General features: G+C 47.2%; 1 protein-coding gene across 1 annotated transcript in view; it reads left to right on the top strand.

Annotated features, from left to right (window-relative positions):
- Positions 1–1,218: 1,218 nt before the first annotated feature.
- ANKS6 (ankyrin repeat and sterile alpha motif domain containing 6) overlaps positions 1,219–26,174 on the top strand; it is a 34,975-nt gene continuing 10,019 nt past the window's right edge. Inside the window, 12 exon segments of the mRNA XM_015410474.1 lie at positions 1,219–1,493; positions 2,800–3,296; positions 6,838–6,882; positions 8,262–8,466; positions 10,791–10,897; positions 11,061–11,209; positions 13,033–13,237; positions 15,534–15,583; positions 15,819–16,022; positions 20,847–21,012; positions 23,460–23,568; positions 25,043–25,083. Of these exon segments, the coding sequence (XP_015265960.1) occupies positions 1,219–1,493; positions 2,800–3,296; positions 6,838–6,882; positions 8,262–8,466; positions 10,791–10,897; positions 11,061–11,209; positions 13,033–13,237; positions 15,534–15,583; positions 15,819–16,022; positions 20,847–21,012; positions 23,460–23,568; positions 25,043–25,083 (2,053 nt within the window).

Raw genomic sequence — 26,174 nt, 5'->3', positions numbered from 1 at the left:
TGCTCTGAACACCATGATGAAAAGGTAAAGGTCTCCCTTGCTCGAAAGTCAGTTGAATCCTCCCACAGCCTGCAGTTCAGTGTCTTAACCACTTGAGCCTCCGCAGCTCCTAACACCCTGATAGTGGGATACAAATAGAAGAAATAAAATAATTCATGCAGTGGTAGTCCCGTTCCTATGTATGGGTGTGAAAGTTGGACAGTGAGGACTGCCGACAGGAAGGAAGTGGGTTCCTTTGAAATGTGGTCTTATGGATGCCGTGGGCCACCAGAAGCACAAATCAGGGGGTTCTAGAGGAAATCAAGCCCGACCCTCTCCCTAGAAGCTAAAATGAGCAGACTGGGGCGATGGTGCTCTGGTCACATTGTGGGAAGAAAGGAGTCACTGGAGAAGGCAATCAGGCTTGGCAAAGAGGAAGGCCCATGTAATAAAGGGCTCCAGGCGGTGAGGCAAACCTTTGCTCCGAGGAACAATGGTGTGGGCCACCAGAAGCACAAATCAGGGGGTTCTAGAGGAAAGCAAGCCTGACCGTCTCCTTAGAAGCTAAAATGAGCAAACAGGCGATGGTGCTCTGGTCACATTGTGGGCAGAAAGGAGTCACTGGAGAAGGCAATCGGGCTTGGCAAAGAGGACGACCCGTGTAATATACCCGACACCAAGGGCGCGGTGAGGCAAGAGGAACAATGGTCTAGAGGATCCCAGCGAGGAGCCTGTGGGACTCTGGGCCACTGTGAACAGCCAGTAGCTGGAGTGGGGTGTGTTTGGGGTGTGGGGTTTTCAGGGGATATGACCCGGTTAAAGTTGTCTTGTTCTTTCCCAACGAAAGTCTTAGAGCTGAAGCCAGGAGTCTGTCCAAAGGCTTTTCAGCCCTGCCCAGCCGGAGATGCGTCAGGCAGGCAGGGGGCGGCGGTGGGTGGGTGCGTTGCTTTCGCCCTGGGCGCCGGCACGTTTGCTCCGGCTGGAGGGCCGGGCCCGGGAAAGGCGCTCGACGGAAGCGGCTGGCTGCGTGGCGCCGCGAGAGTCCTTGGCTCCGGGACAGCTCTGCGGAGAGCGTCAGCGCCGCCGCCTCCGCCCCTGGGGCCCGCGGGAAGAGGAGGGCTCCTCCGCCGGGCCTTGCAGAGGCCGCCTCCTCCCATCTCCCTCCCTCCCCGCCCGTCCAGGAGGCGGGCTTCGGCCGGGTCCCTCTTCCTTCCTTCCCTCCTCCGGGGGGAGGGCGCGATGGGGGAGTGCGGGGTCCCGGCCGGCGTCCAGCTGCTGCTCCGCGCGGGGGCGGCGGGGGGCCCGGGGTGGGGGGGGGCGCCCGCCCCCCCCCCGCCTCCGCCGCCCCCTCCCGGCTCGGTGCCCGTGGACGGGACGGACGAGGCCGGCAACACGGGGCTGCAGTTCGCCGCGGCCGGCGGGCACGAGGAGCTGGTGGGCTTCCTGCTGCGGAGGGGCGCCTCGGTGCAGAGCCGGAACTCCTGCGGGTGGAGCCCGCTCATGCAAGCCGCCAGGTGGGAGGGAGGCACGGGCCCTTTGCCCAGTCCGGGGTGGGGGTGGGGTGGGGGATCTTCCCCAGGAGGAGGGGTGCGTGCTGCCAAGTCCCTTCTGCCGGCTCTCTCTCTGCCATCTCTGCCTCTGTCCCCCGGCCGTAACCCGCCAGCCACACCGACTGGCAGTGGGGTCGTCTTGGTATCCGGCTTCTCACAAAATGCGCCCTCCCGGCAGACCTCATCCGGGGTTGGTGCGTTGCAGGCCAGCATCCCTTCCAGACCAAGGCTCCTGCAGCGTGGGGTGGGGGGGTTGGACTAGATGACCGGCAAGGTCCCTTCCGACTCTTAACATTCTATCAGTCTATGTCCCCTTGAAAAGAACAAAAGAGGCTCTTGGGTGGAGGACACAGAAACCTCTTGCTGTCTATCTGCCACCATCGGCCTCGCTTCTGCTATCAGAGCCTGACTGAAAGCAAAGTTATTCCCGGGAGAGGGGGGGGGGCAACAGTGCAGAAGGAAGGGGGGGGGAGAGTTCAGTGGCTGGCCACCTTGTTTGCCTTGCTTGTTTCCTTCATTTATGGGGGACCCGAAGAGTGGCCTCCACCCTTCTCCCCTTTACCCTCACAGCAGCCCCGTGAAGCCAGCTGGGCCCAGAGGGGCAGAAAACCAGAGAACCGGCCCCAGGAATCCTGAAGCTAGCAGACACTGCGCCTTTAAATCTCTGAGCAGAAAGTGGAAGGGGAGAGGTGTCAGCCGGTCACCCAGCCAGCTTCCCAGGCATTAAATAACGACGCCTCTTACCTTCCTTTCTGCTCAAAGATTTAAAAGACATGGTGTCTAGCTTCAGGGTTCCTTACAACAACCAAGCAAGAGTAGCTGGTACACACAGAGGTTTCACAGAGTAATTCAAAGAAAAACTCTATGCAGGTGGATTCACAATGCAGTATGTGAATTCTCAAGTCCCGTTAGGACTCTTGCACTGACTAAGTGTTCAGAAACAGGGTGGTGTTTTTTTAACGGGAAAAACAGGTTTTGTAAATAGCGAGTCTAAACCTAAGAAAGAGCTTGTCTTCCTTGGTGAGCTTTCAACCCGTTCATTCCCTGCTGTCAGCTCATTCTCCTGAACTATAGTAGTCTTGTAAGAGCAACATGTGCAGGACAATTCTATGCATGCTTACTCAGAAGTAAGCCCCACTGCACACAAAACTATCGCTGTATGCACAGTGTATGTGAAGCTATAGTCCAGTGTTTTAAATTCAAAGAGTGTGCTTTTGTCCTGCTATTCAAACCTTCTGGGTGTTGTCATGTTTTCCTCTCCCATATGTAGGTTTGGACATCTAACTGTGTCTCGCATCTTGCTGGAAAATGGTGCTGACCTCAATGCGCAGAATAAACTGGGAGCCAGTGTGCTCACCATGGCTTCTAGGGGCGGCCATATCAGTCTTGTCAAACTGTTGCTGGAATCTGGCGCTTACGTTGACAATTATGACCACCTGAGTATCAGCTTGGACAAGAGTAAAGAGGAACTGCCCGCTATCACCCCTCTCATGGCAGCTGTCCAGCATGGGCACGAGGCAGTGGTCCATCTGCTGTTGGACTGGGGAGCTGATTGTAATTACACCGTGAAAGCAATGGGCTGGACCCCGCTAATGTTAGCAGCTGTTAGCGGAAGAGTGAGTTTGGCCCAACAGCTCACGAACAAAGGAGCCGATCCAGATCAGCTGAACGTATTGCATAAAACTCCATATGAAATATCTGTTGACTTCAAACATGAAGACATGAAGGATTATCTGGCACCTCTCACAACAGTTAGACCTCAGACAGGTACAGACTACTTCCTCTCTGTTTTGTACACAAGAGTCCCCCCCCCTAGGGAAAATAGCAATGACACCGCTTCAGGCTGGGAAAATTGCTTGGGGGGTGAAGGCATGAGGGCTCTCTCCTGACACACCGGAGTCCTGGTCTGCATTAGGCCCACGTGCACCTCAGAACGGAGTTCCCAGCATAGACCTCCAAGTGTACATGGGAAGGGCTCGGGGAAAACATAGCATGAAGTTAGGACCCTGGTCTTATTGTCTAGAATATTCTGTTCTACTGCCCATTCTTAAACTTTGCTGCTTCTCTGGTCTTCTTGTGTTCTTATCATTCTGCTTCTGCAGGATGATGTATATTCTGCCCATTCTTTTTAGAATCTGAATAAGGTATCACCAAATCGCTTACGGTGTTATAACAGAATTAAGAGAGCAGCGACCCAGTCCTATGCATGTTTACTCAAAAGCATTAGAGTTTAAGACCAGCAGTTTTTGGCATGCTTATTTGGGGATGCCTCATAGACATCAGGGAGCTGCGGTGGCTCGAGTGGTTAAGACGCTGAACTGCAGGCTGTGGAAGATCGGTAGTTCAGCAGTTCGAGACCCCGGTGCTGCATGACAGAGTGAGCTCCCGTCTCTAGTTCCAGCTCCTGCCAACCTAGCAGTTTGAAAGCAAGAAATTGCAAGTAGATAAATAGGGACCACTTCGGTGGGAAGGGAACAGCGTTCCGTGCGCCTTGGTGTTTAGTCATGCCGGCCACATGACCACGGAAACGTCTTCGGACAGCACTGGCTCTTCGGCTTTGAAACAGAGATGAGCACCGCAACCCTCGAGTCGGACTCGACTGGCTTTCGAGCAAGGGAACCTTTACCTTTACCTTTACATAGACATCAAGGGGATTTCCTTCCAGGCAAACGTGGGTAGGGGTTTGGGTCTGGCTCTTCTGGAGCAGAGTCTGGGGCCGTGACGCCCTCCGGGGTCTTCCTTCCTGCAACTTAGCCAGTCCTTCAGGAGCCTCAGTGTGTGTGGGGGGTGGGGGTGGTCTTCACAGGCTGGTTCCCTCTCCCTTGCTGAAGCTTGGCCCTTTTCAGGAGGGGCCTTGCTCTTCCTTCCGGGGCCCCTCCCCAGCTCCTCTGGGGGGAGGAGCAAGCCCGGGCTCTCCCAGTCACGTTTGCTGCAGGGTCAGCACTTCCTGATTGGCTTGACCAGGGCCAATGGAGAGCCTGTTGCAGGTCCTTTCCAGTGTTCCCTCTAAGCTGAGTTAGTGTGAGCTAGCTCACAGCTTTTTAGCCTCTGGCTTACACATTTTTGTCTTAGCTCAGGAAGGAGGGCTCCGGAGTAGACTAATTTGTGCAAAAGCTAAATCGCTCACTCACAACTTTAATGCCAGGAGCTCACAAAGTAGAATTTTTGCTCACAGGACTCCATAGCTTAGAGGGAATATTGGTCCTTTCCCCTTTTCTCCGTTGACTCCCTGGCCAGATCCCAAGAAGCCGTGACCCTCTGTGCCTCCCCCTTCACAAGCTCCCCTGGCCTGCTCTCTCGGCATCCCGGCGCCCACTCCCCCTGCCCCGTGGGGCCTGCTTCTGTGGGCAACGGCTGCCCCTTGGGCAGCCCCACCCCGCCCTCATCGCTGATTGTCCTATGGCAGCGCTTCCAGGCTGGGTTTGGCTGGCCTTTCTCTGCCTGCTGCTGTCCTGGGGGGGGGGAACCCCTCCTTCCTCTTCTTGATGGGTGGGGGTGGGGAGGCCCCCCTCCAGACAGTAGGACTGAGCTATAAGCCACATTGTGTTCTTTCTTAGAAAAGACTATTTATTTATTTACTTGCATACTTCATTTACTTTATCCCAAAGTGGCTTACGTGGCTCTACTTCCTTCCATTTTATCCTCCTCACAAGAGCCCTGTGAGGTAGGCTAGGATGAGAATGGCTGGCCCAAGATCACCCAGCCAGCTTCTATGGCAGAGTGGGGATTCGAACCTGGGTCTCCCAGATCTCAGCCCAGAATTCTTAACCACAACACCAGCCTGTTTTAAATGTGAGTTTTTATTGCGAAGTGCTCTGTGCACTTTATAAACAAACAAGGACAATGGGGAAATTGTTTTGTGCCCTTCGGCTAGTGAAAAGGGATTCCACAGTCTAGTAGCAACTGAGCCCAGCAGGGAAGACAAACAGCTGCACATCTGATTCCCATTCCCATAGCAAAGTCAGCGTGGGCCACTCTGGCTATTGGGTTTCCACTGTTTTTTGTTTTGGATAACAAATCGCTTGAGGCACCGAAACACTGGATCCGGTTCAGGGTGCCGGTTTTGGGCTTTAAGGCCCTTCGTGGTCAGGGACCCACAGACCTCTGGGACCGCCTCTCTCCGTGTGCCCCCAGCAGAGCATCACGCTCAGGAAGGAAGAACCTCCCGGCGGTGGTCCCCGGCCCGAGGGCAATCCGGCTGTCCTCCACCAGGGCCAGGGGGGCTTTTTCGGCCCCGGCCCCCAACTGGTGGAACTCCCTGCTGGAGAACATCTCTGCCCTGCAGGATTGGTTACCTTTCCGCAGGGCACGTGAGGCAGAGGTGTTCCGCCAGGCCTTCGGTTGAGGACAGCGATGGTATCGTCTGGCTCTCTCATACCCTCCATTCTCTGCAGCCCCCGGCCCCGAGGCCTGTGAAATTTGAATCCCCCCCCCATCATCTTGGATTGACTAAATTATTCTGATGAATTATTGAATTATTGGTGCTGTATGTTTTATGTATTTATTCTTGGTTCTTAACTTCTAATTACCTCCTGTGTGTCTTCCTCTGTTGTAAGCCGCTTGAGCCCTGCTTGCGTGGAAGGGCAGTCTAAAAATCTAAGCAAGCAAACAAACAAACAAATAAATAAAAATATACTTCAATAAACTCTTTGTGGTGGCTGTAGCACAGCCGTTAGGTTACACGCTATAAAGCCCTGAATGGCCAGGGTCTGGCCTACCTGAAGGACCGTCTCTTCCCGTATGTTCCCCCAAGAGCACTACGATCGGGGAACCTCCATCTCCTGGTAGTTCCAGGCCCCCGAGAGATTAAGTTTGCCCCTACTAGGGCCAGGGCATTTTCGGTGGCGGCTCCTACCTGGTGAAACGAGCTCCCAGAGGAGATCCGGGCCCTGCGGGACCTTATGCAGTTCCGCAGGGCCTGCAAGACGGAGCTCTTCCACCAGCCTTTCGAGTAGGAGCCGCTGCCGCCACTACCCTACCACCAAGGTGGTGTGCCATCGGCTGCCCTACTAAAGGGGGGGCAAGCATGGCCTGGCCAAAGTATAGAGACAGCGTAGCGGGAGACCGCGCTACTGAGAGAGCTGGCTGGCCGCCAGATTTGGATGGTTGCTCCCATCTTGGATGATTAATATAGGTACAGCACCGTGTTATAGGAAGGTTTTACTGTGGTTTAAATGTTGTATTTTATTATATGTTTTATTGTATTTTATTTCTCGGCTTTGCTGCATGTGAGCCGCCCTGAGCCTTTGGGAGGGCGGGATAGAAATCGAATAAATAAATATAAATAAATATAAATTTTCCTTTCCAGATAAACAGAAGAGGCAGCCTGATATCTTCCATGCCTTGAAGACGGGTAAGGCATTATTTTTGTTGCTGTTATATAGGCATCTGCTGTATTTGATCGGCATCAAAGAATGAGGTGACTGTTTTAAGGAGCCGTGTGAATCAGCCTGTGACGACCTCCTATTGGAGAGGACTGAATTTCACTTTAAATGATACTTTATGTTTATAAAATAGGTAGTTCCCGCTGCCACCAGGAATTTTATTTAAATTCCAAATCCCCTTTCTGCTTCTGGTTTTGGTATTGTGACCCAGGGTCTTGGCTTGCGAGGATCTATGTGGTCCTGAGGAAGAATGGATCAGGCTTCTGGGATAAACTTAAATAAAAAGGATTTATTGAAAGAACAAATTAAGAGGTGGTTTAAACTGTAACTGTTTAGGAAATAGGTATTTGTAAGGAATGTTCCCTCTAAGCTGTGGAGTCTTGTGAGCAAACATTCTACTTGGTGAGCTGCTGGCATTGAAGTTGTGAGTGAGCGTAACTCAGTTTAGAGGGAACCCTGTTTGTAAGTATGTAGGTCGACTGTATCACACAGGCTATTCTCTTTGTAACTCTAACTCTCTTTAAGAACTGTAGATTCACTTTACAGATATATACTGCTTTCTCTCTCTCTGACTCCACACAGCACTGTCAGAGCTCTCACTGGCTGAACTCCAACTGCACAACATCAACTGCCTTTTCTCCCACTGTTGTTCTCCCAACTGTCATTCTCCAATCTCTCACTGACACACCCACACAGAATAACTCCTCCCACACTCTGCCATCCACCAATCATGGCACACTAGTTACTATAAAACATTTAAAGGGACACACACACACTCTCAAACAAGGAATCGTCACGCCGCCTTTCTCATTTCTTCTCATCAAGTTGTTTCTTAGCCTGTTTATGAGGGCTGTTTTCTCTTCCGGATCAGCTAAGAAGACTTCAGGTTCAGAGAAGCTCTTGGTGGGCACGCCCCTGTTCTTGCTGACTCTTTCATGGCTGCTTTTCCATCAGTCCTCAGACCATGGGATCCGCCCCCCCCCCCCCCCGTCGCATAAAGGTCAAAACCCACAGAAAATTAGCACTTGCCATTCCCCTGCCACCCGTGCAATCCTAAAAGTGCTTTGCTGAATAGACCCGAGTAGGGTTCTGAGTGAGCCTGTTTAGAGTTATTTTGCCCAAATAAATTCTGGCGCAGACGACTCTTAAAAGCCAGCACAGGCCTTACGCCTCTGGCAAAGGCCTACAGATTAAACGGTATTTCACTCAGGTACTGCTTTGAGACGCTTCCCCTTCCACTGTTTTAAAAACCTCTTTTCACTGGTTTGGCGTGACATGCTCAGAACACACCTCCGGCTTACTGCTCTGAAGTCCTCCCCGTTCCTCAAGAGTGTTGCTGTCTCGGCAGGGAGCTTCCGGCTGCTGGAAGGGATCACGGATGAAGACCCAGCACAAATCAACATGGTCAATGATGATGGTGCCTCCCCACTGATGATTGCCGCCGTCACTGGACAGCTGCCACTGGTACAGTTACTGGTTTCCCGAAATGCAGAAATTGACAAGCAAGATAATGTCCACGGCTGGACAGCTCTAATGCAGGCGACGTATCATGGGTAAGAGACCCTGTTTCCTGGCATGGGGGGATTATGCTCACATTTACTGTCACTGTTTGATCACATGACCAAAGACCACCGGGGGGGGGGGGCGGGGGGGATGTGGAAGCCAGTTTTGTTTCCAGGGAAAACGCCGGGCTTTCTCAGGCCTGCCTACTCTGGAGAGGACCCGTCGGGTAGCATTGTGTTCTGTGCTGTTCTACCCTCCCCGTCTGTGGAGGTCTTGCGCAGTGTTGACCTGGCTCCTGGAAAATGAGAGAGACTGTGCAAACTTTGAGGAGCAGCCTGTGCCTGCCCACCCGACTTCCAAGTGTGCCTCTCCCTCCTGTGAGCTTGTCTGACGGGCCGTGGGCTGAATGTAATGTTTGCACAGAACATGCAGTGGGGGGGGGGGGGGGAGTTAAAATGTGGAGGCTAGAGAGGTGTGGCTGTTATTTATTTATCACTTCTTTCGTTTATGCCCTGCCGTTCTCCCCAGTGGGAGCCCAAAGCAGCCCACATCATGATTTTATCCCTCTCTGATTTTATCCTCACAATCACCCTGTGGAGCAAGTGAGGCTGAGGCTGTGCGACTGGCCCAGGGTCACCCAGCAGGCTTCCATGGCAGGCTGGGAATTCGAACCTGAGCTGAGCCCCTGCTCCACATGCGGCATCTGAGAAGGGAAGGTCCAGACCAGATCAGGCGTCTGCAGCACACGGGAACATGCAGCACCAATGTTCTCTCTAAGCTGTGGAGTCTTGTGAGCAGAAATCCTACCTTGTGAGCTGCTGGCATTAAAGTTGTGAGTCAGCAATTTGGCTACTGCACAAATTAGTTTGCTTTGAGGCCCTCCTTCCTGAGCTAAGGCAAAAATCTGTGAGCTGGAGGCTAAAAAACTGTGAGCTAGCTCACACCAACTTATAGAGCAGTTTGTGTCAGAGCTCTCTCAGCCCCACCCACCTCACAGGGTGTCTGTTGTGGGGAGGGGAAGGGGAAGGAGTTTGTAAGCCACTCTGAGACTCCAAGTGAAGGGCAGGGTATAAATCCAATCTCTTCTTCTTCTTCTTCTTCTTTGCTGTGACCAGTGTGTCCTCTTGACAAACTCTGTTAAGCTTTGCCCTGCTTCATTTTGTTCTCCAAGGCCAAACTTGTCTGTTATTCCAGTTACCTTTTGACTTCCTGCTTTCTCATTCCAGTCCCCTATGATGAGGAGGACATCATTTTTTGGTGTTAGTTCTAGGAGGTGTTGTAGATCTTCATAGAACTGGTCCACTTCAGCCTCTTCTGCATCAGTGGTTGGGGCATAGACTTGGATTACTGTGATGTTGAATGGTTTGCCTTGGATTTGGACCGAGATCATTCTGTAGTTTTTGAAGTTGTATCCCATTACTGCCTTTCGCACTCTCTTGTTGACTATAAAGGCCACACCATTTTTTCTATGGGATTCTTGGCCACAGTAGTAGATATAATGGTAGTCTGAGTTAAATTCGCCCATTCCTGTCCACTTTAGTTCACTGATTCCCAAGATGTCGATGTTCAGTCTTGCCATCTCATTTTTAACCATATCCAACTTACCTTGATTCATAGACCCAATACAGCCTGCTTGGCAGGGTCCATAATTCTCATGGTAACTCCTGAACTCATGATGTGCTTCTCCTTCGCCTGTGAGGTGAAAGAAGGTCAGCAGCTGGGAGCTGGGGTGTATGACACTGAAAACAACAGCAAGGATGGACTTCCCCAGTGACCCGACAGTTAGCAAGAAACTATGGCTGAAAAACTAAAATATTATTGGTTTTGTAGATGAACAGCCTTAGGACAACAACCCCAGCACTGACATAGCAACATCAGAACCTTGATGGTCTTACACGTTATGTAAGAATACCAGTGGTCATAATTCTGAGCTTTAACACAGGTTAAGCCATGTTTAAAGGTAAAGGTAAAGGTTCCCTTGCTCGAAAGCCAGTCGAGTCCGACTCTAGGGTTGTGGTGCTCATCTCCGTTTCAAAGCCGAAGAGCCAGCGCTGTCCGAAGATGTTTCCGTGGTCATGTGGCTGGCATGACTAAACACCAAGGTGGACGGAACGCTGTTACCTTCCCACCGAAGTGGTCCCTATTTATTTACCTGCAATTTCTTGCTTTCAAACTGCTAGGTTGGCTGGTAAACAACTGAATCATTTTGGTCACTTCCGGTACTTGTAGCTGAAGAGTAGGTGGCTGAAAAGAAACAGGAGCAGGAGGTGGCTGAAAAGAAACAAGCAAAAGTTTAGGAGAACTTAAATACCTGTGGAGTGCAGTTATCTCCTTTTTGGGTGCCTAATGTGTGACTTGTCTCTTTTTTACGAAGAAATAAAGAAGTCGTTAAGTATTTATTAAATCAAGGAGCGGATGTCAATCTTCGTGCTAAGAATGGATACACGGCGTTTGACTTGATAATGCTTCTGAATGATCCAGGTATTTTGCTCTTTCTCCCTCACTCGTGTGTGTGCATACATACGTGCACGTATATGCCAATGTATATATGTGCTCTCATAATACAAGAGGCTTGTTCCTAACAGTACCTTGGGGGGGGGGGCAGAGAACTATTTCCGCCACAAACCGCCTGTGGATTTTTCAGACGCAGAAGTCATACGGCTGCTGGCATCGGCGTGCATGCAGGGGGATAAAGAGAAGGGGAAGCAGGGCACCAAGCCAGCGGCGCTTTCTTTGAGAAACAAGACGTCTTCCGATGCCCCAGGACTGCCAGAGGACAAGGGAGGACTGAAGGTAAGTTTCACATGCTGTGTCACAGTAAGTCCTAAGGGATGGATTACCATTTCTGTTGAAGGTTAGAAAATTAGCCTAGATGGGAACGTAGAGGGCGTGTTGGATCCATTCATGAGAGGGGAGTCCACCAAGAGATGATTGTCCTAATTGACAGGGCAGTGTATGAGTTGTCAAGGTGTGGGTGCCGGGGGGGGCGCAGGAAAAGTCAGCCACAGACCACCGCGAAGGAAAGGAATGAAGCACTCGGCTCCTTCTTTCCTCTGAGTGCACCAGTGATCCCAGCTGTGAGCTCGTGGGGGATTCCTTTCCACGCCGAGCCCCTCGCAGGTTCTGGGGGAGCCGTGCCACTCCACTCTGGCAGTGTTTCTATAAGGCAAGAGGGGTCTCGGACGGGTGGATCGAGCAGCAGGACACAGATGCTTTTTTCCCTGTGTGCCACCAGAGCAGCTTGTTTGCAGGGGGGAGCTGCTAGCCCTGTTCTCTGCTGTGCGGTAGCATCATGAGGGCATAGATGGAGTGACAAAGGGAGTCATCATCGGGGTTTCTTCCATCGGGTCCTGTGAAGCTGCAGGCTCTGATCAGACTTTCTGGCTGGAGCGAGGTGGAGGGGCCCGGCTCACCAACCTTGACGGTCTGTTGTCTCCATGAGGATGCTCACTGGGCAGAGCTTCCCAGTGGCACACCCACACACACCACACCACCCCTGTGCTCTCCTGCTCAGTCACCCTGGTGGTTGATGCCTCCTGCTTCCTGTTCCCAGCTGGTCTTTCCGTGCAGAACTGCACTGGCTCTAGGAAGGAGCTGAACAATGAGCTCTGTCTTTAGATTTGAGTCTAGTAGCATCTTAGAGACCAAGAAGATTTTGAGATCCAAAGAGCTCCCTTCATCCGAGCTTTGTTTCTTCAGAGTTTATACCCTGTTGTGAGCCGGCCAGGGCCAGCAGAGCAAAGAGTCGCAGAAGACTCCTCTGAGGAGGAGGAGGAGGCAGCCAGCAGACCTGACCCCAACCCACAGCCAGCAGCGGAGGCGCTACAAGAGGAGGAGGAGGAGGAGGCAGTCTCTGAGGGGCCAGACACAGATCCTCAGCCAGGAACCAGCACACTGCCCCCCCAGCCCCCCAGCCCTGAGCTGGCAGCAGCCAGTTGCTGGTCAGTTCACCCCCAGACACAAACACACACACACCACCACCACCACCACCAGAGCCTTGGGGACTCCACCAGAGGGAGATGAGGAGAGGCCTTCAAGACAGAAGGCGCAGTGCCCACCCAGCAGCACAGCACCGGCCCAGCACCAACAGTGAGGATGAGTGCTTGCAAGAGCAGGACTGAGGCGGCTCGCAGCTGAGAAGGGGGTGGCTGTGTGGAAGCAACTCCTCCGTTGGTGACCGACCCATACACTGCCTCTGTGCTCTGGACTGACCTCTTTGTCTTTGAGCCTGGCCTGCCCCTTCGTGTCCTTCTCGTTCTTGGATTTCCCTTCGGACTCGAAGCTGCCAGTGTTGCCTACTCTGCGCCTGAACCCTGGAAATGTATTTTGATGCCTGGCCCTGGAAATGCTTTACAAACTCTGATGCCTGAAAACTGTGTCTCTGCGTGCCTGTGGAGTGCCAGCAGTCGAGACAGGAAACCCCCCAACCCAACCCCCCCCCCACCACTGGTTGGGCTCAGAGGTGCTCAGACTGGACTCACATCTGGCTGTTCTGCATCAGGCCGAGATGGCCGCCCTCTGGACACTGTCCTCGTGACAGGGTCAAAGGATGTGTTTGGGAAGATTTCTACTGTGTATAATAAGTGTGTGATTTTTTGGTGCATTTTTGTTTTTAGTCATGGTGGAACAGGATGTCCAATCGATTTCGCAAGTTGAAGTTGACCCAAACGTTAAACCATGGATTTGCCATAAATCCATCTGTGCCTCTTCCAGAAGAGTCCAAATCACTGTTCGATTGTACAATGAAGGCTACCTTGCAGAACTGTGACCCTGGAAATCATAACGTCACTACAGCATGGGCATCCAAGAGCAATGCTGATGGTAAAAGCTGTTAAATGTACATTCTTTGGCATGTGCACTCATCCATACAGGTATACAAGGAGTGGGTGGTCTAACATGCAATCAAGTATTGATGCTATTTATAAGAATATCCATTTAAAATTATTCTCCCTACCTTGGGCTGGTGCCGGCCCAGAAGGTGAGGAGCCTGGGGGTGGCCTTGGACGCCTCCCTCCCTGTGGAGGCCCAGGTCGGTCGCCCCAGTCCCCAGGGCTGCCTTTTGTCCCCTGTGGCAGATCAGGCAGCCGGCTCCCTACCTCTCCCCCCAGGGCCTGGCTACTGTAACCCATGCAATGGCCACTTCCGGGCTTGACTACTGTAACTCGCTCTGCGCAGGCTTACCCTTGAGGCTGATCCGGAAACTCCAGCGGGTGCAAAATGGGGTGGCGCACCTGCTGACTGGGACGACTTTTTCGACCCTGGCCCCCGCCTGGTGGAACAGGCTCCCGGTTGAGACCAGGGCCCTGCAAGGCCTGCAACCGATTCTCGGGGCCTGCAAAACAGAGCTGTTCCACCAGGCCTTTGGCCGAGGCAGCGGGCATCTACCAGCTGGCCTCCCTATGGCGGCTGCTGCTGCTGCTGCTGCTGCTGCTGCTGCTGCTGCTGCTGCTGGATGAGTCCCAGCCCATCCGTTCTGGCTGCAGGAACTGAAACTAATATACTGCACTGCCCAATTTAGATGTTTTATGGTTTTATTGTATTCTCTTAATATTGTTATTTATTGTTTTTGACCTATTTTAAGATAGTATTGTATTTATTGTTGTCAACTTGTCAGCACCCTGAGCCTGCTTGTGGAAAGGGCGGGTTACAAATAAATAAATAAATAAATGATGAGACGGGGTAAATTTTAAAAAACCAAATAACTAACAGTATTTCTGTTATCACATAGAAGGATTTTAAATTCCCCTCCCATTTCTACAAATAATGATGTGAAAAGTCTCTGCCTTTAGTCTTAGAAATACAGAGTTCCAGCCAAAAATGAGAGAAAAAACTTGATAGGCTTGTTTTAAATTCCCCGTATGAAACTGCCTCTACTGAGCCAGACCATTGTTCTGTCAAGTGTGGCCCTGGCTCAAGCAGGAGTCCTCCCCATCACCTCCTCCCTGGTCTTTTTAACTGGAGAGGCCAGAAACCGAACCCGGGGCCCTCTTCATGCACAGCAGATGCCACAGCCCCGCCTGCATGCATGTTTCTGTGTAGGCAAAAGCAGCAACACTGTATGTAAATCAACATGTTTGATGACTGTAGGAAAGTTAGTTTCACTGTGTACGGACACTGGGAGCAATAGCCAGTCGTGTCTTCTCAGTGGATGTACTTGCGGTGGAGAAGATGCCTATGCAGTCATCAAAGTCATCCAACTTTCCCAGGATGCAAGCACTTTCTATGTAAGAAATGCATAACATTTCAAATGTTTCTGAACTGTTTATAGTCAGAAACCTGGTGGCCTATTTAGACGTTCAGAGCTGCTAATACGTCATGACTTTGACACCTGGTATTTTTGGCCACTCTGTGACAGAGTTTTGGACTGGATGGGCCATTGGCCTGATCCAACATGGGCTTCTCTTATGTTCTTATGACAGTGCTAAATCATTGTGTAGGTAGTATTAACCCTGGAAATGGAGCATTAAACTATTCACAAAGTTCTTACTGGCGGAGGGACTCCGTGTGTGTCTGGAGGTTACCACTTCAGAAGGTGGACTGGGCCTTGTTACATGTCAAGGAGAAGGGTTCTCATCTGGTTTCTCAGTGACAGGCTTGTTTTATTTGTGGGAGGGATTAGGAGAGTGCGGGGGGGGGGAGCAGCACCAGTCATCCGTTTTGGCACCCGCCGGCCGTCTGCAGCGGTACATCCCAGGGACAGGCTTAAATCCTCATTGGACCATAAACCCACCACAACCTTGGAAGGCGTCCTCAAGCAGTAATCACTGAACTCCTCCGATAAATGACACCATCTATGTTTCCTATGCCAGCCTTGATACAACTCTGGTCTACAAATTTATTTAAAATTAATTTAAAACTGAATCGCTGTTTTGGCAATGTACAGATGGCTCATCTTATGTAAAGATATTTTTCAGATCATGGGGATATTATTTCAGACTGGTAAAAATCACACCTTTTATGTCTGAAAATGTAAAAAAAAATCAATAATGGGGCAAACTAATCCTTGGAAATCAGCTGAGTTATACTAGGGGCAACTTGCTTCAACATGTAACCTAGAATAAATTTTGCATGAATTACTGGGGTAGATTTAAAATAACACTATTAATGTATTTTTCAGGTCTAGCCAGTAGAAAGGCAGAAAATGATTGTGAACTATTGACCACAGTGGTAAGTTATAGGTTGCATTGCTGATCTTGTCTAAACAACTCAAGAGAAATCAAAAATATTCTGATTATTAACAATAATGTATTATCAGACATACAGAACAGTCCTTATTTTTAAAAGTAAAAAAGCAACAATTCACATTTGTGGCTAGTAGTATATCGGTGTGGGGGTGTAAAATTGCCTTGTTCTCTATGCAGTCATTCTAGAATATCTCTTTTTCTTTCTTTCCCCCATTCAGTTAAGAAGTGGGGCTCCATTTACAAGGTTGCCTAATGACAAACTGAAAGCGGTCATCCCACCTTTCTTACCTCCTTCAAGTTTTGAGCCGTGGAATTCAGACAGGACCCAAACAAGCCAAGATGGCGGCAGTGAACAGATGAAGCTTGGCATTCCATACAGATCCAGTAGCCATGACTGTAATGGCAATGCTAGTTGTGACAAAGTAAGAAACTCATAAGTGCTGTAACGATTTGTGTGATTTTATTTAAGCCTAAACATTTCTTAATTATTAGGATGCATTATTTTCTTCACTCTAAACCAAATAAGTCTTCTGAATTTTTGCATAGCCTAGATTTTTTAAAAAGGTATTTTTGATTAAATGTGAAGACTAGTTGCTTTGTTAGCCCCAGAAAACAAGACGGCACCATTCATTTAATTTACTCTCTGATGAGAGCATATAAACTCTTTGTTTATTTATGGCCCGCAGAATCGAGCTGGGAGAACTGGAAACCCATGCACTTTCATTTTTCCTTCCAGAATGTTTCTTTGAAAGAAATGTCTGGCTCCGGTCACACGGGCCGGAAAACGCGGGGGGGAAGCGTGGCTGTTTGCCCCGGGGCAAAATAACGCGCGGTTGTGCGAGCAGACGTCCCATGGAGGTCCCGTGGTTAGGGGGGAGGTGCTGATCACAGGACAATCCTGCGGTGCTGCAAAGAAGCAGGGCCGCGGGGCAAATGGGGTTGTGGGTTTTTTTTAACTAAAGTGTGCGCATGCTCCGTTGGGTGCTTGTGCGCATCTGTGGAAACTTGGGGGGGGGAACCTTTTTGCGAGGGGACATGGGCGGGCACCGGAACTACCACCAGAAACGCGATCTGACGCCCGCCCTAGCCCCGCGGTTTCTGAAAACTAGTACCTTGGAGGTACTAGTTTTTTACAGCGCATCTTCGGAGTGAAGCCTCGGGTGAGCTACGGGAGCTCTACGCTTCCCAGATGTGGCGGTGAGATCGCGCCCGGAAAATCCGCCTATCTTCCGTCTCTCTCCGTGTGACCGCAGCCTCTGTCATGTTTGAAGCCCACCCTTCTGTTTTACTTTACTTTAGAGTCAGGGCCTGCCAGACTCTGTGTTAGGCTCATGGGATACCCAAGAGGAGAGCCAGTTGTTTGTGGTAAAGACTGGTGTTTATAAAGTTTCAACACGGTATCATAAGAAGGGTTGTGATTACAAAGCAAACTCAGACGAAGACTGCATCCCTCTTCTAACAACGGGGGGGGGTGGTGGTCCTTGGCTGCCCTCTAGAGATGTCCCTTGAGGAGGGGAGGGGCAATTGCTGGTCACACCTTTGCACAGTTCCCCATCAAGCAGCATGATCCGAAGACCTCAAGGCTTGCCTAGCTTTTTAAAAGGTGCTGCAGCAGCCTAATGGTATGGAAGTGCCAAGACCTCTCTGTGGGATGCTTCCCCACAGGAGGGCTGTTTCCTGCCTTCACTGTTCTCTCTGACTGTACGCTAATCCGCTGGGAATTGGCAGTGCAGGCCTGAAGAGGACAGCCAGAGGGAATTCATAGGATTCTGTCAAGATTCACTATCTCCTCACCATAAAAGGGTCTTCCGCCTGTAAATCCACTACACTTTCAAGTGAACTCAGGTCTGTAAATAAGTGATTGTTTCATTTTTATTTTTACAAAAACCCTGTGAAATAGCTTCACCCGGGAAGGCGCAGCTAGTTCCCTGATGCCATCCTTTGAGCTTCATGGTTAAAGTAGGGATGTCAACCCAACCCAGACCTCAAAGTTCTTTGTCCAAATTTCTTTTAAAAAATATTTTGTTGTTTTTACAAATACAAACATATAAATTTCATCTTTCAATATAATTCGAGTCTATCTTTTTCCTTTATCGTTTATCCAACTATACACCCTTGACCATCTTTTCCAATGAATTTCGTCGTCTTTGCCTTGCATTATAACGTTTACTTTATCCATTTCTGCTAAGTTTAACAGCCTATTTGTCAATTCTTCCTCACTTGGAATTTTATCTGATTTTCAGTATTTAGCCCACAAAATCCTAGCAGATGTTATTATCATCATTATTAAATACACATCACATTGCCTGATCTTTTCTGGGATCATATTCAACAGATAACATTCAGGTTCTAGTTTCAAATTCACATCTGTAATTTCTAAAATTATCCTCTGTACCTTATGCTAATATTTTTGAATTTTTACACAATTCCACCACATATGGTAGAACGTACCAACCATTCTTTTACATTTCCAGCATTTATTTGTAGAGTTTTTATAACATTTCGCAATTTTTTCTGGTGACCAGTGCCATCTAAAGAACATCTTATAAATATTCTCTTTATATGCTGTGGCCCTCATGAGTCTAACAGTCTTCCATATTTTCGTCCAGGCGTCTATATCAAGACTGTAGCCAATGTCTTCCATCCAGGTAATCATAGAAGGTTTTGTCTCCTCTAACATATAGTCTGCCAACAGCAGATTATATAATTTTTTAATCATTTCGTCGTTAGAGGAGAGCCAGATCTTATCCAATTCATTTTACTAGTTTCAAACCCATGTGTTGCATCTTTAGCATATCTAGATTTTAATTGCATATATTGCCACCAGGATAGTTGTATATTGTGTTTTAACAGTTCTTCTTCTGTTTTTAACTCATTCTTTTTAAGTAAGACTTCATATGGTTCTCTATTTTTTGGTGTAATTAACGATGGTTTTACAAACGCCTCTAAGGGTGCTACCCACTTAGGAGTGTTCAAATAATATTTTTCTTTTATGTTGTTCCATGTTTTAATTAATGCTCCTCTTAGTAAGTGCTTATGGAAATTGGAATGGATTTTGTCTTTCTCATACCATATGTAGGCATGCCACCCCATGAGCAAATCATGACCTAATTTTGATGTTTTTATATTTTCCAAAGTTATCCAGTCTTTAATCCAGCAAAGGGCAGCTGCTTGATAATATAACTTCCAATTCGGGACACCAAACCCCCCTTTTTCTTTTTTGTCTTGAAGCAATTTTCATTTAATTCTGGCTTTTTTTTTCTCATTCCAAATAAATTGTCTTGTTATTTTGTCTAATTCTAGATTTTTTTTTAGTTTTTTAAGAGTGGAATGTTTTAGGCAAGAAATAGAAACCTAGGAAGTACATTCATTTTCACTCTAGCTATTCTTCCCATCAGTGAAAGTTGTAGCGTATTCCATTTGTTCAAATCTTTCTTTAGGTCTATAAGAAGTTTATTATAATTGTCTTCTATTAGGTGGCTGTTTCTATTAGATATGATAATGCCAAAATATCTACCCTTTTTGACTATCTCCATAGAAACTATCTCTTGTATTTCATCTATCATATCTTGTGAACAGTACTTAATTAACAGTTTCGTCTTCTTATAATTTATGTTTAGTCCCGCTACTGACCCATTTTCTTGAATTATCCTTAGTAATTGTCTGTATGAGACTATAGGATTTTCCATTATAAATGCAAGATCATGTGCAAACGCCAAAAGTTTGAATTATTCACCTTTTACTTTGAGACCTTGTATCTTTTCATCCTCTCTCACTAATTCATTTAACGTCTTTAATGCAAATATAAATAGTGAGGGAGACAGAAGACAACCTTGTCTTGTTCCTTTTTGAATCTCTATTTTTTGTGTCATGTCACCATTTATTGTTATTTGTGCATATTGTTCTATATATATTGCGCTAACCATTGTTTGAAAAACTAATCCACAATCCCATTTTTCTAATTTTTGCAAGAGAAATTTCCATAATAGATTATCGAATGCTTTCTCTGCATCTGTAAACATTAATAACAGCTATTTATCTGGATAAGTCTCATAATACTCCAAAGCGTCTATAATAGTTCTTATATTACCTTTCATTTGTCTTTTGGGTAAAAAACCTGTTTGGTCCGGGTGGATCTTTTATGCCAAAACGTTTTTCAACCTCATTGCCAGAATACTTGCAAATATTTTATAGTCTACATTTAATAAAGATATGGGTCTGTTGTTTTGAATTAAGTTCCCTTCTGAGTTGGCTTTGGGTATTAATGTAATAATAGCCTGGTTCCAAGAGTCTGGTAATTTACCTGTTTTGCTGATATTCTGTAAGACTTCTTTTAATGGCAAAATTATCTGTTCATCAAATTTCTGATAAAATTCTATTGGTATGCCATCCGGCCATGGTGTTTTCTTCTTCTGTTGTCTTTGAATTGCTTCCATTATATCACACATCGTAATAGGGTCATTCAAAATTTGTTTCTGTTCTTCATTAAATTTATTATTGTCCTTTTGAGATAAATATTCTTTAATTAAATCTACATTTTCTTCTTTCTGTTGGTATAAATTTTTGTAAAAGTTTTCAGCAATACTCTTCAAATCTTGTATTTTATATTTTTCCTCATTTTTGTCGGTTTTTCAGTACCATGATTGTCCTTTTTCCCCTTTCTTTTCTAATTTTGTAAGACAACCATCTTGATGGTTTATTGGCATTTTCAAAATAAAATGATTTAGTAAATTCTATATTCTTAACTATTTCTTGGCAATAAGATTAAGTTCATTTTATGGTGTAATAATTTAAGCTTGATTTTGGGTTCTTTGTTGTTTAAATTCTTCTTAGTCCTTTCTTCTTCTACTTTAGTCTGGTTTATTAGCTGTTCATATTTTTTTTTGTTTTCTTTTCCATGCATCTTGATTAATGAGCCATCCCCTAATAAATGCTTTAAATGCATCCCACACTGTATGTATTGAAATGTCTGACTGAATTCTTTGTCCAAATTTCTATCCACCACATTCCACTGGTTGTCAAAGATTCCTCAGGTGTAGAAGAGGCAGAAATTGATGTATCTGTTATGTGGGCTTTATCTTGATTCTTATTTCTCTGCATTTCTCTGGTTTTGAGCAGAGCCTGCTGAAACGAGTTCATAAAGAAAGGCAAGAGAGCTTCATTTTCTGAATACTGACCACAAGTTGTAGGTAAAGCTGTGTCTAAAATCATTTTGAGAAACAAACATCTTTATTTTTTCCCCTCAGGCAGCCTTAAGTAGAGCCACTAGGCCCATTCAACTATCAGCCTTTGCCCGAAGACCTCCTACACCCTCCAGCTCCAGCAATTTCAACCATTCACCTCATTCTTCCGGAGGATCCAGCAGCACAGCTGGGGTCAATAGGCACGGCGGAGAAATGCATAATAAATCAGGTACGTACATTTTTGACTCTGAATATAAAGAATAGAAATATTTGAACTAACCCAATACCCAAGCAAAGTCTACCTTATTTGTATAACTAATGAATTTGTCATGAGCGACCACAACAGCGCCGAGTCCTCGCCCAAGTTGGCATCACAGCCAGAGGCGCCGGTATTGCCAGAACCAGAAGTCAGGCCCTCTGACTCCTCACAAGTCGATAGCATGCCAGCGCCTGAGCCTGTAAACCCCGCACCTAGTCCTGCAGCAGCCGAGGAGGCACAGGCGCCTGACTCACCCCCGTGGCTGGTTCAGAGAAGGGAGTGGCTCTGCAGAGACTTAGCCACCCGCTGTCGAGATGCACGCTGGCAGGGAAGGCGAGCGCCGAGTTTTGAGCATTAGCAGGAGCGCCGCTGCCGCCACCACGGGAAGCCCAGCCAGAGGCCTATGTAACTCCCACTCAGCATTGGGCTCTTGTGGAAGCAACGAGTCGCCTCCGTGTGTGCCTTGCATCCACCTTCGGCTCCTGTCCTCAGACCCCCACTCTGGCTCGGACTCCTGGCTCCCTGACCCCTGCTTCGGACGACCCCTCTTTTGGACTCACGATTTGGCTCTCGCTCTGACTCTCCTGGCAACGACCTTGGACTGGACTTGACTTCTGTCTCTCAGCCCGTGGCAGAATCGATTTCTAGGCACAGATTGGGTCTCATTATCTGGGAAGAGCACCTTTATTTCTTTTACGCAAATTGTTGCTTTAATGGATTTAAAACTTGGAGCCAAATTATAATAATAATTCTATGCCGTCAAGTCAGTGTTAATCAGTTCAGATCGGAGGACCTACATCTGAAGAGGGACACCAGACAGAGGTGCCCCTTATCACCAATACTGTTCACTATTTCATTGGAACCTTTAGCTTTTGCCATACAGGTGGATCCCAGTATTTTAGGAATTAAAATTCGTAGTGAACATTGTAAAATGAGTCTATTTGCAGACGTTGCCATTTTTTATTTAAATAATCCTAAAGAATCTCTAAAACCACTATTAAAGCAAATAGAAAACTTTAGTCATGTGACGGGATTCTCAATTAATTATGCAAAATCGGATCTATATCCGATGTATATTGCTGATTCTGACAAAATAGAGCTAACTTCTTCGTTTCCTTTTAAATGGGTCACAAATCAGTGGAAACATCTAAGTATACCTTTAGATCTAGCTAATGTGTGGCAATACAACTACAAACCCATGAATAACATCCTTAAATCAACTCTGCAAGATTGGCAAAAGTTGAACCTTTCATTGCTGGAAAAAATTGAATTGTTTAAAACTATTCCTTTACCAAAATTCCTTTATTTATTTCAGAACTTACCTATAACAATTCCAAATAAAGATTTTAGAGTGGAGATCTAACTTAACTAAATTTCTATGGGACAACAAGAAACCTCGAATTAAACTGTCGCTTCTAAATAGGCCGTTAAGGCAGGAGGTCTAAGTTTTCCTTCCCTTGACCACTATTATTTGGCAGCACAATTGAAAGCAATTTTTTATTATACTAACCCTAGCTGCGATAAGACATGGGTTAGAATTGAAGGGGCAGATTTAATGCCAGATAAAATTCACGAAGCGTTATGGAATATCTCAAAGTACAGAAAAAGTTCAGCCTTGAAAAATAAAAATACATTGAACTAAACACAAGATAAAACTCCAATGGTTTCAATACCAGTAACTAAGTCATATGTTTGCTGAGCTAAAGCAACAAGACTGATAGACCATTAACTCAATTTGAAAGAGCACTACTAAAAGACACACAGAACTCAAAAGGACTCGTAGCCATCATATATAAGCTACTCAGTGATAAAACATGGAAGCAAAAATTGGCAATCCAAAAGGCCTGGAATAAAGATTGTGTAACACCAATACCTGACCATCAATGGACTAACATTTGGAGTTCCTTTTCCTTCACATTGAATAACCTTATTAAATATAATATCTGAGGTATTTAAGAAATATGAAATATATTTAATTATGCATATATTAGTGGCGGCCAGAATCCTATACGTGAAGTATTGGCAAAATGAAAATATACCAACAAAAGATGAACTTATATATAAAGTAATGGAAGTTGCCGAACTAGAAAAATTAACATTTACTGTTCAAGGTAAAAGTGGAAAAGAATATGATAAATATTGGGCTAAAATGTATATATGGCTACAAAATATATAAGGAGACAAATAATGGGAAAAATGAAGAGTGGAAGCAAAACTCTGGAAGATTCTCTGTAACTTTGTATGATGAAATGTATTTACTTTGTTAAGTTTATTTAAATTGAAAATAAACAAGGGGAAAAAAGAAACATAAAAAACAACCAAAAATCCATCAAAATTGGCAGTGGAAGTGTGAAATTGTTGTGCATTGGAATTGTGTGCCTTATCTTTATGCATGGTTGTTGTTTTTTCTCCCTTAGGTGGCAATGCAGACAGTGTTTTGTCTCAGATCGCAGCACAGAGGAAAAAAGCAGCTGGTGTATCTGAGCAGAAACCCGGCCAACAACCAACGGCAGCAGGCTCCGCTCCGTCACCCCCTCTTCTCCGTTCTTCCGGACGGGGAAAGGGCACAAGCCACAGGCAATGGACACCTCCTGAAGGTTTTTGACTTTCTTGTTCTTGTTGGCATCATGGCTGGGCGCTGACAAAAGGAGGAGTGGTTTCCCTAGGATTCCCTCTCTAGGATTCATAAGAACATAAGAGACGCCAATGTTGGATCAGGCCAAAGGCCCATCCAGTCCAACACTCTCACACACAGTGGCCAGAAATACCAGGGGCCATCAGGAGGTCCAGCAGTGGGGCCAGGACGCCAGAAGCCCTCCCCAAGCACCAAGAAGACAGAGCATCACTTGCCCCAGAGTCCCTATCTATACCTTGTGGCTAATAGCCACTGATGGACCTCTGCTCCATATGCTTATCCAATTCCCTTTTGAAGCCGTCCATGCTTGTAGCCGCCACCACTTCCTGTGGCAGTGAATTCCATGTGTTAATCACTCTTTGGGTGAAGAAGTACTTCCTTTTATCCGTTCTAACCCGACCGCTCTGCAGTTTCATGGAGTGCCCACGAGTTCTTGTATTGTGAGAAAGGGAGAAAAGTACCTCTTTCTCTACCTGCTCTTTCCCATGCATAATCTTATAAACCTCAATCATGTCGCCCCTCAGTCGTCTTTTCTCCAAGCTAAAGAGACCTAAGCGCCTTAACCTTTCCTCATAGGGAAAGTGTTCCAACCCTTTTATCATTCCAGTTGCCCTTTTCTGCACTTTTTCCAAAGCTATAATATCCTTTTTAAGGTGTGGTGACCAGAACTGCACACAGTATTCCAAATGAGGTCTCACCATTGATTTATATAGGGGCATTATGATATTGGCTGATCTGTTTTCAATACCCTTCCTAATAATCCCCAGCATAGCATTGGCCTTCTTTATTGCAGTCACACACCAAACATTACTGGGTACTTGTTTTTTGCCGAACCAGGGCCTGTAGGCATAGAGCAAATATTTCTCTTTAATAAATTCCTTGAAATGTCTCGGGGAAATTTAATCACATGCTTTGAGTCTGAGCATTCTAATTAGGGATCTGTGCTGTGATCTCCAAAGTGTTTTTTACCCCCTATAGGCAGCAGCTGCTTTGGGCCCTTATTTAGTTTGCAGTGCTGTGGGGAAATACTGTTACCAAGACACTGGAAGAATCGTTGTTGCCTCTAAGCAGAAGACATTTATGTATTTATTTAATGAAATTTCTACCCCACATTTCGGCCCTCACAAGGGGCACCAAGCTGGCTAGAAGATTAAAATCACATTTTAAAACCAACCCACCCTCTCACACATCATTGAAACTAATGATAAAATACATACAAAAACACAACAATTAAAACATAGGGCAGGAAGGGAACTCAAATGAAACAAAAAAAAGCCTTCGTCTGCTGGCAAAAGGCAGCCACAGAAAGGGGCCGCTGTCTCTCCCTGGGGGAGGGAGTTCCAGAGTTTTGGTACCACTTCTGAGAGTCTCCCCCCCCCCGGTTGTCTCCTCCCTCAGCTCGGAAGGTGGAACCTCCCCCCCCAAAGCAGAACTAAAAGGAAAATAATAAACTAACATATAGTATAACAAAGTTTGAGTCCAGTGGCACCTTTAAGAACAACAAAATTTAATTCAAGGTATAAGCTTTTGTGTGCATGCACCCTTCATCAGACCAACATGCATGTGCAAATGCTCGCTTCAGTGTTCTAAAAATGTATGGAGATTTTTCTGTGGCAACAAAAACTCTTTGAAGCAGTAGGGTATTGTCTTAGTGGAATGCACTCAATATAGTAAATGAAAAAAAATGGTTCTCTCTTAATTGCATCTCTGGATGTGAGAAACTGTCCTCCCTATTTATATATCTATATATCTAATTCCCAAGTGCCCCCCCGTGCAGATACTTATTTCCGCAAAACAAGGGCACCTGGAGGCTAAAGAGGTTTTTCTGCACTCTTGGAGTACTCTCCAGGGTTGCAGAAAAATCGTACATGTTTAAAAAAGTATACGGGGGATACTCAAATCCCCTCCCAGGAGCTCAAGGAAAGCTGTGCAGCTGCACATGTCGCCGCTAAGAACGGCAGGAGCAGCTGTTGGAGCCGTGAGGACAAGGGCTTGTGGTTCCAGCCGTCCACCTGCAGCACAAACTACCATCTCAGAAACTGTCACTACCCCACAGATCTGTGTACGGGTGGACCCGACAGGCAGAGGCTTTATCCTGATCCCGCGGAAGACAAGGAGCCTTCCCTCCCTGTCCCTCTTGGAATGGAGGTGGCGGCGGGAGGGGTGGGGGAGAGAAGGCTTGGCTGACCGGCAGGCCTCGCTGCCGCCACTGCCGTCGGCAGGGGGGAGGGAGTGGGGGAGGGAGGGAGAAATTTTGGTGGGCCGGCGAGGCCTCACTGCTGCCGCAGCTGAGAGGGGAAAGGGGAAAGCTTGGCGGGCTGGCAAAGCCTTGCGGATGCCACCGGGGGGAGGAGAAGGTTTGGCGGGCTGGCGAGGCCTCACCGCTGGGGGGGAGGGAAGGAGAAATTTTGGCGGGCCGGTAAGGCCTTGCTGCCGCCGCCACTGCTGAGGGGGGGAAGCTCGGCAGGCCGGTGAAGCCTCGCCGACGCTGGGGGGG

The sequence above is a fragment of the Gekko japonicus genome, unplaced genomic scaffold, assembly GCF_001447785.1.
Source record: "Gekko japonicus isolate JY-2015 unplaced genomic scaffold, Gekko_japonicus_V1.1 scaffold2277, whole genome shotgun sequence".
Lineage (NCBI taxonomy): Eukaryota > Metazoa > Chordata > Lepidosauria > Squamata > Gekkonidae > Gekko > Gekko japonicus.
This window is presented reverse-complemented; position numbering and strand designations above follow the sequence as displayed.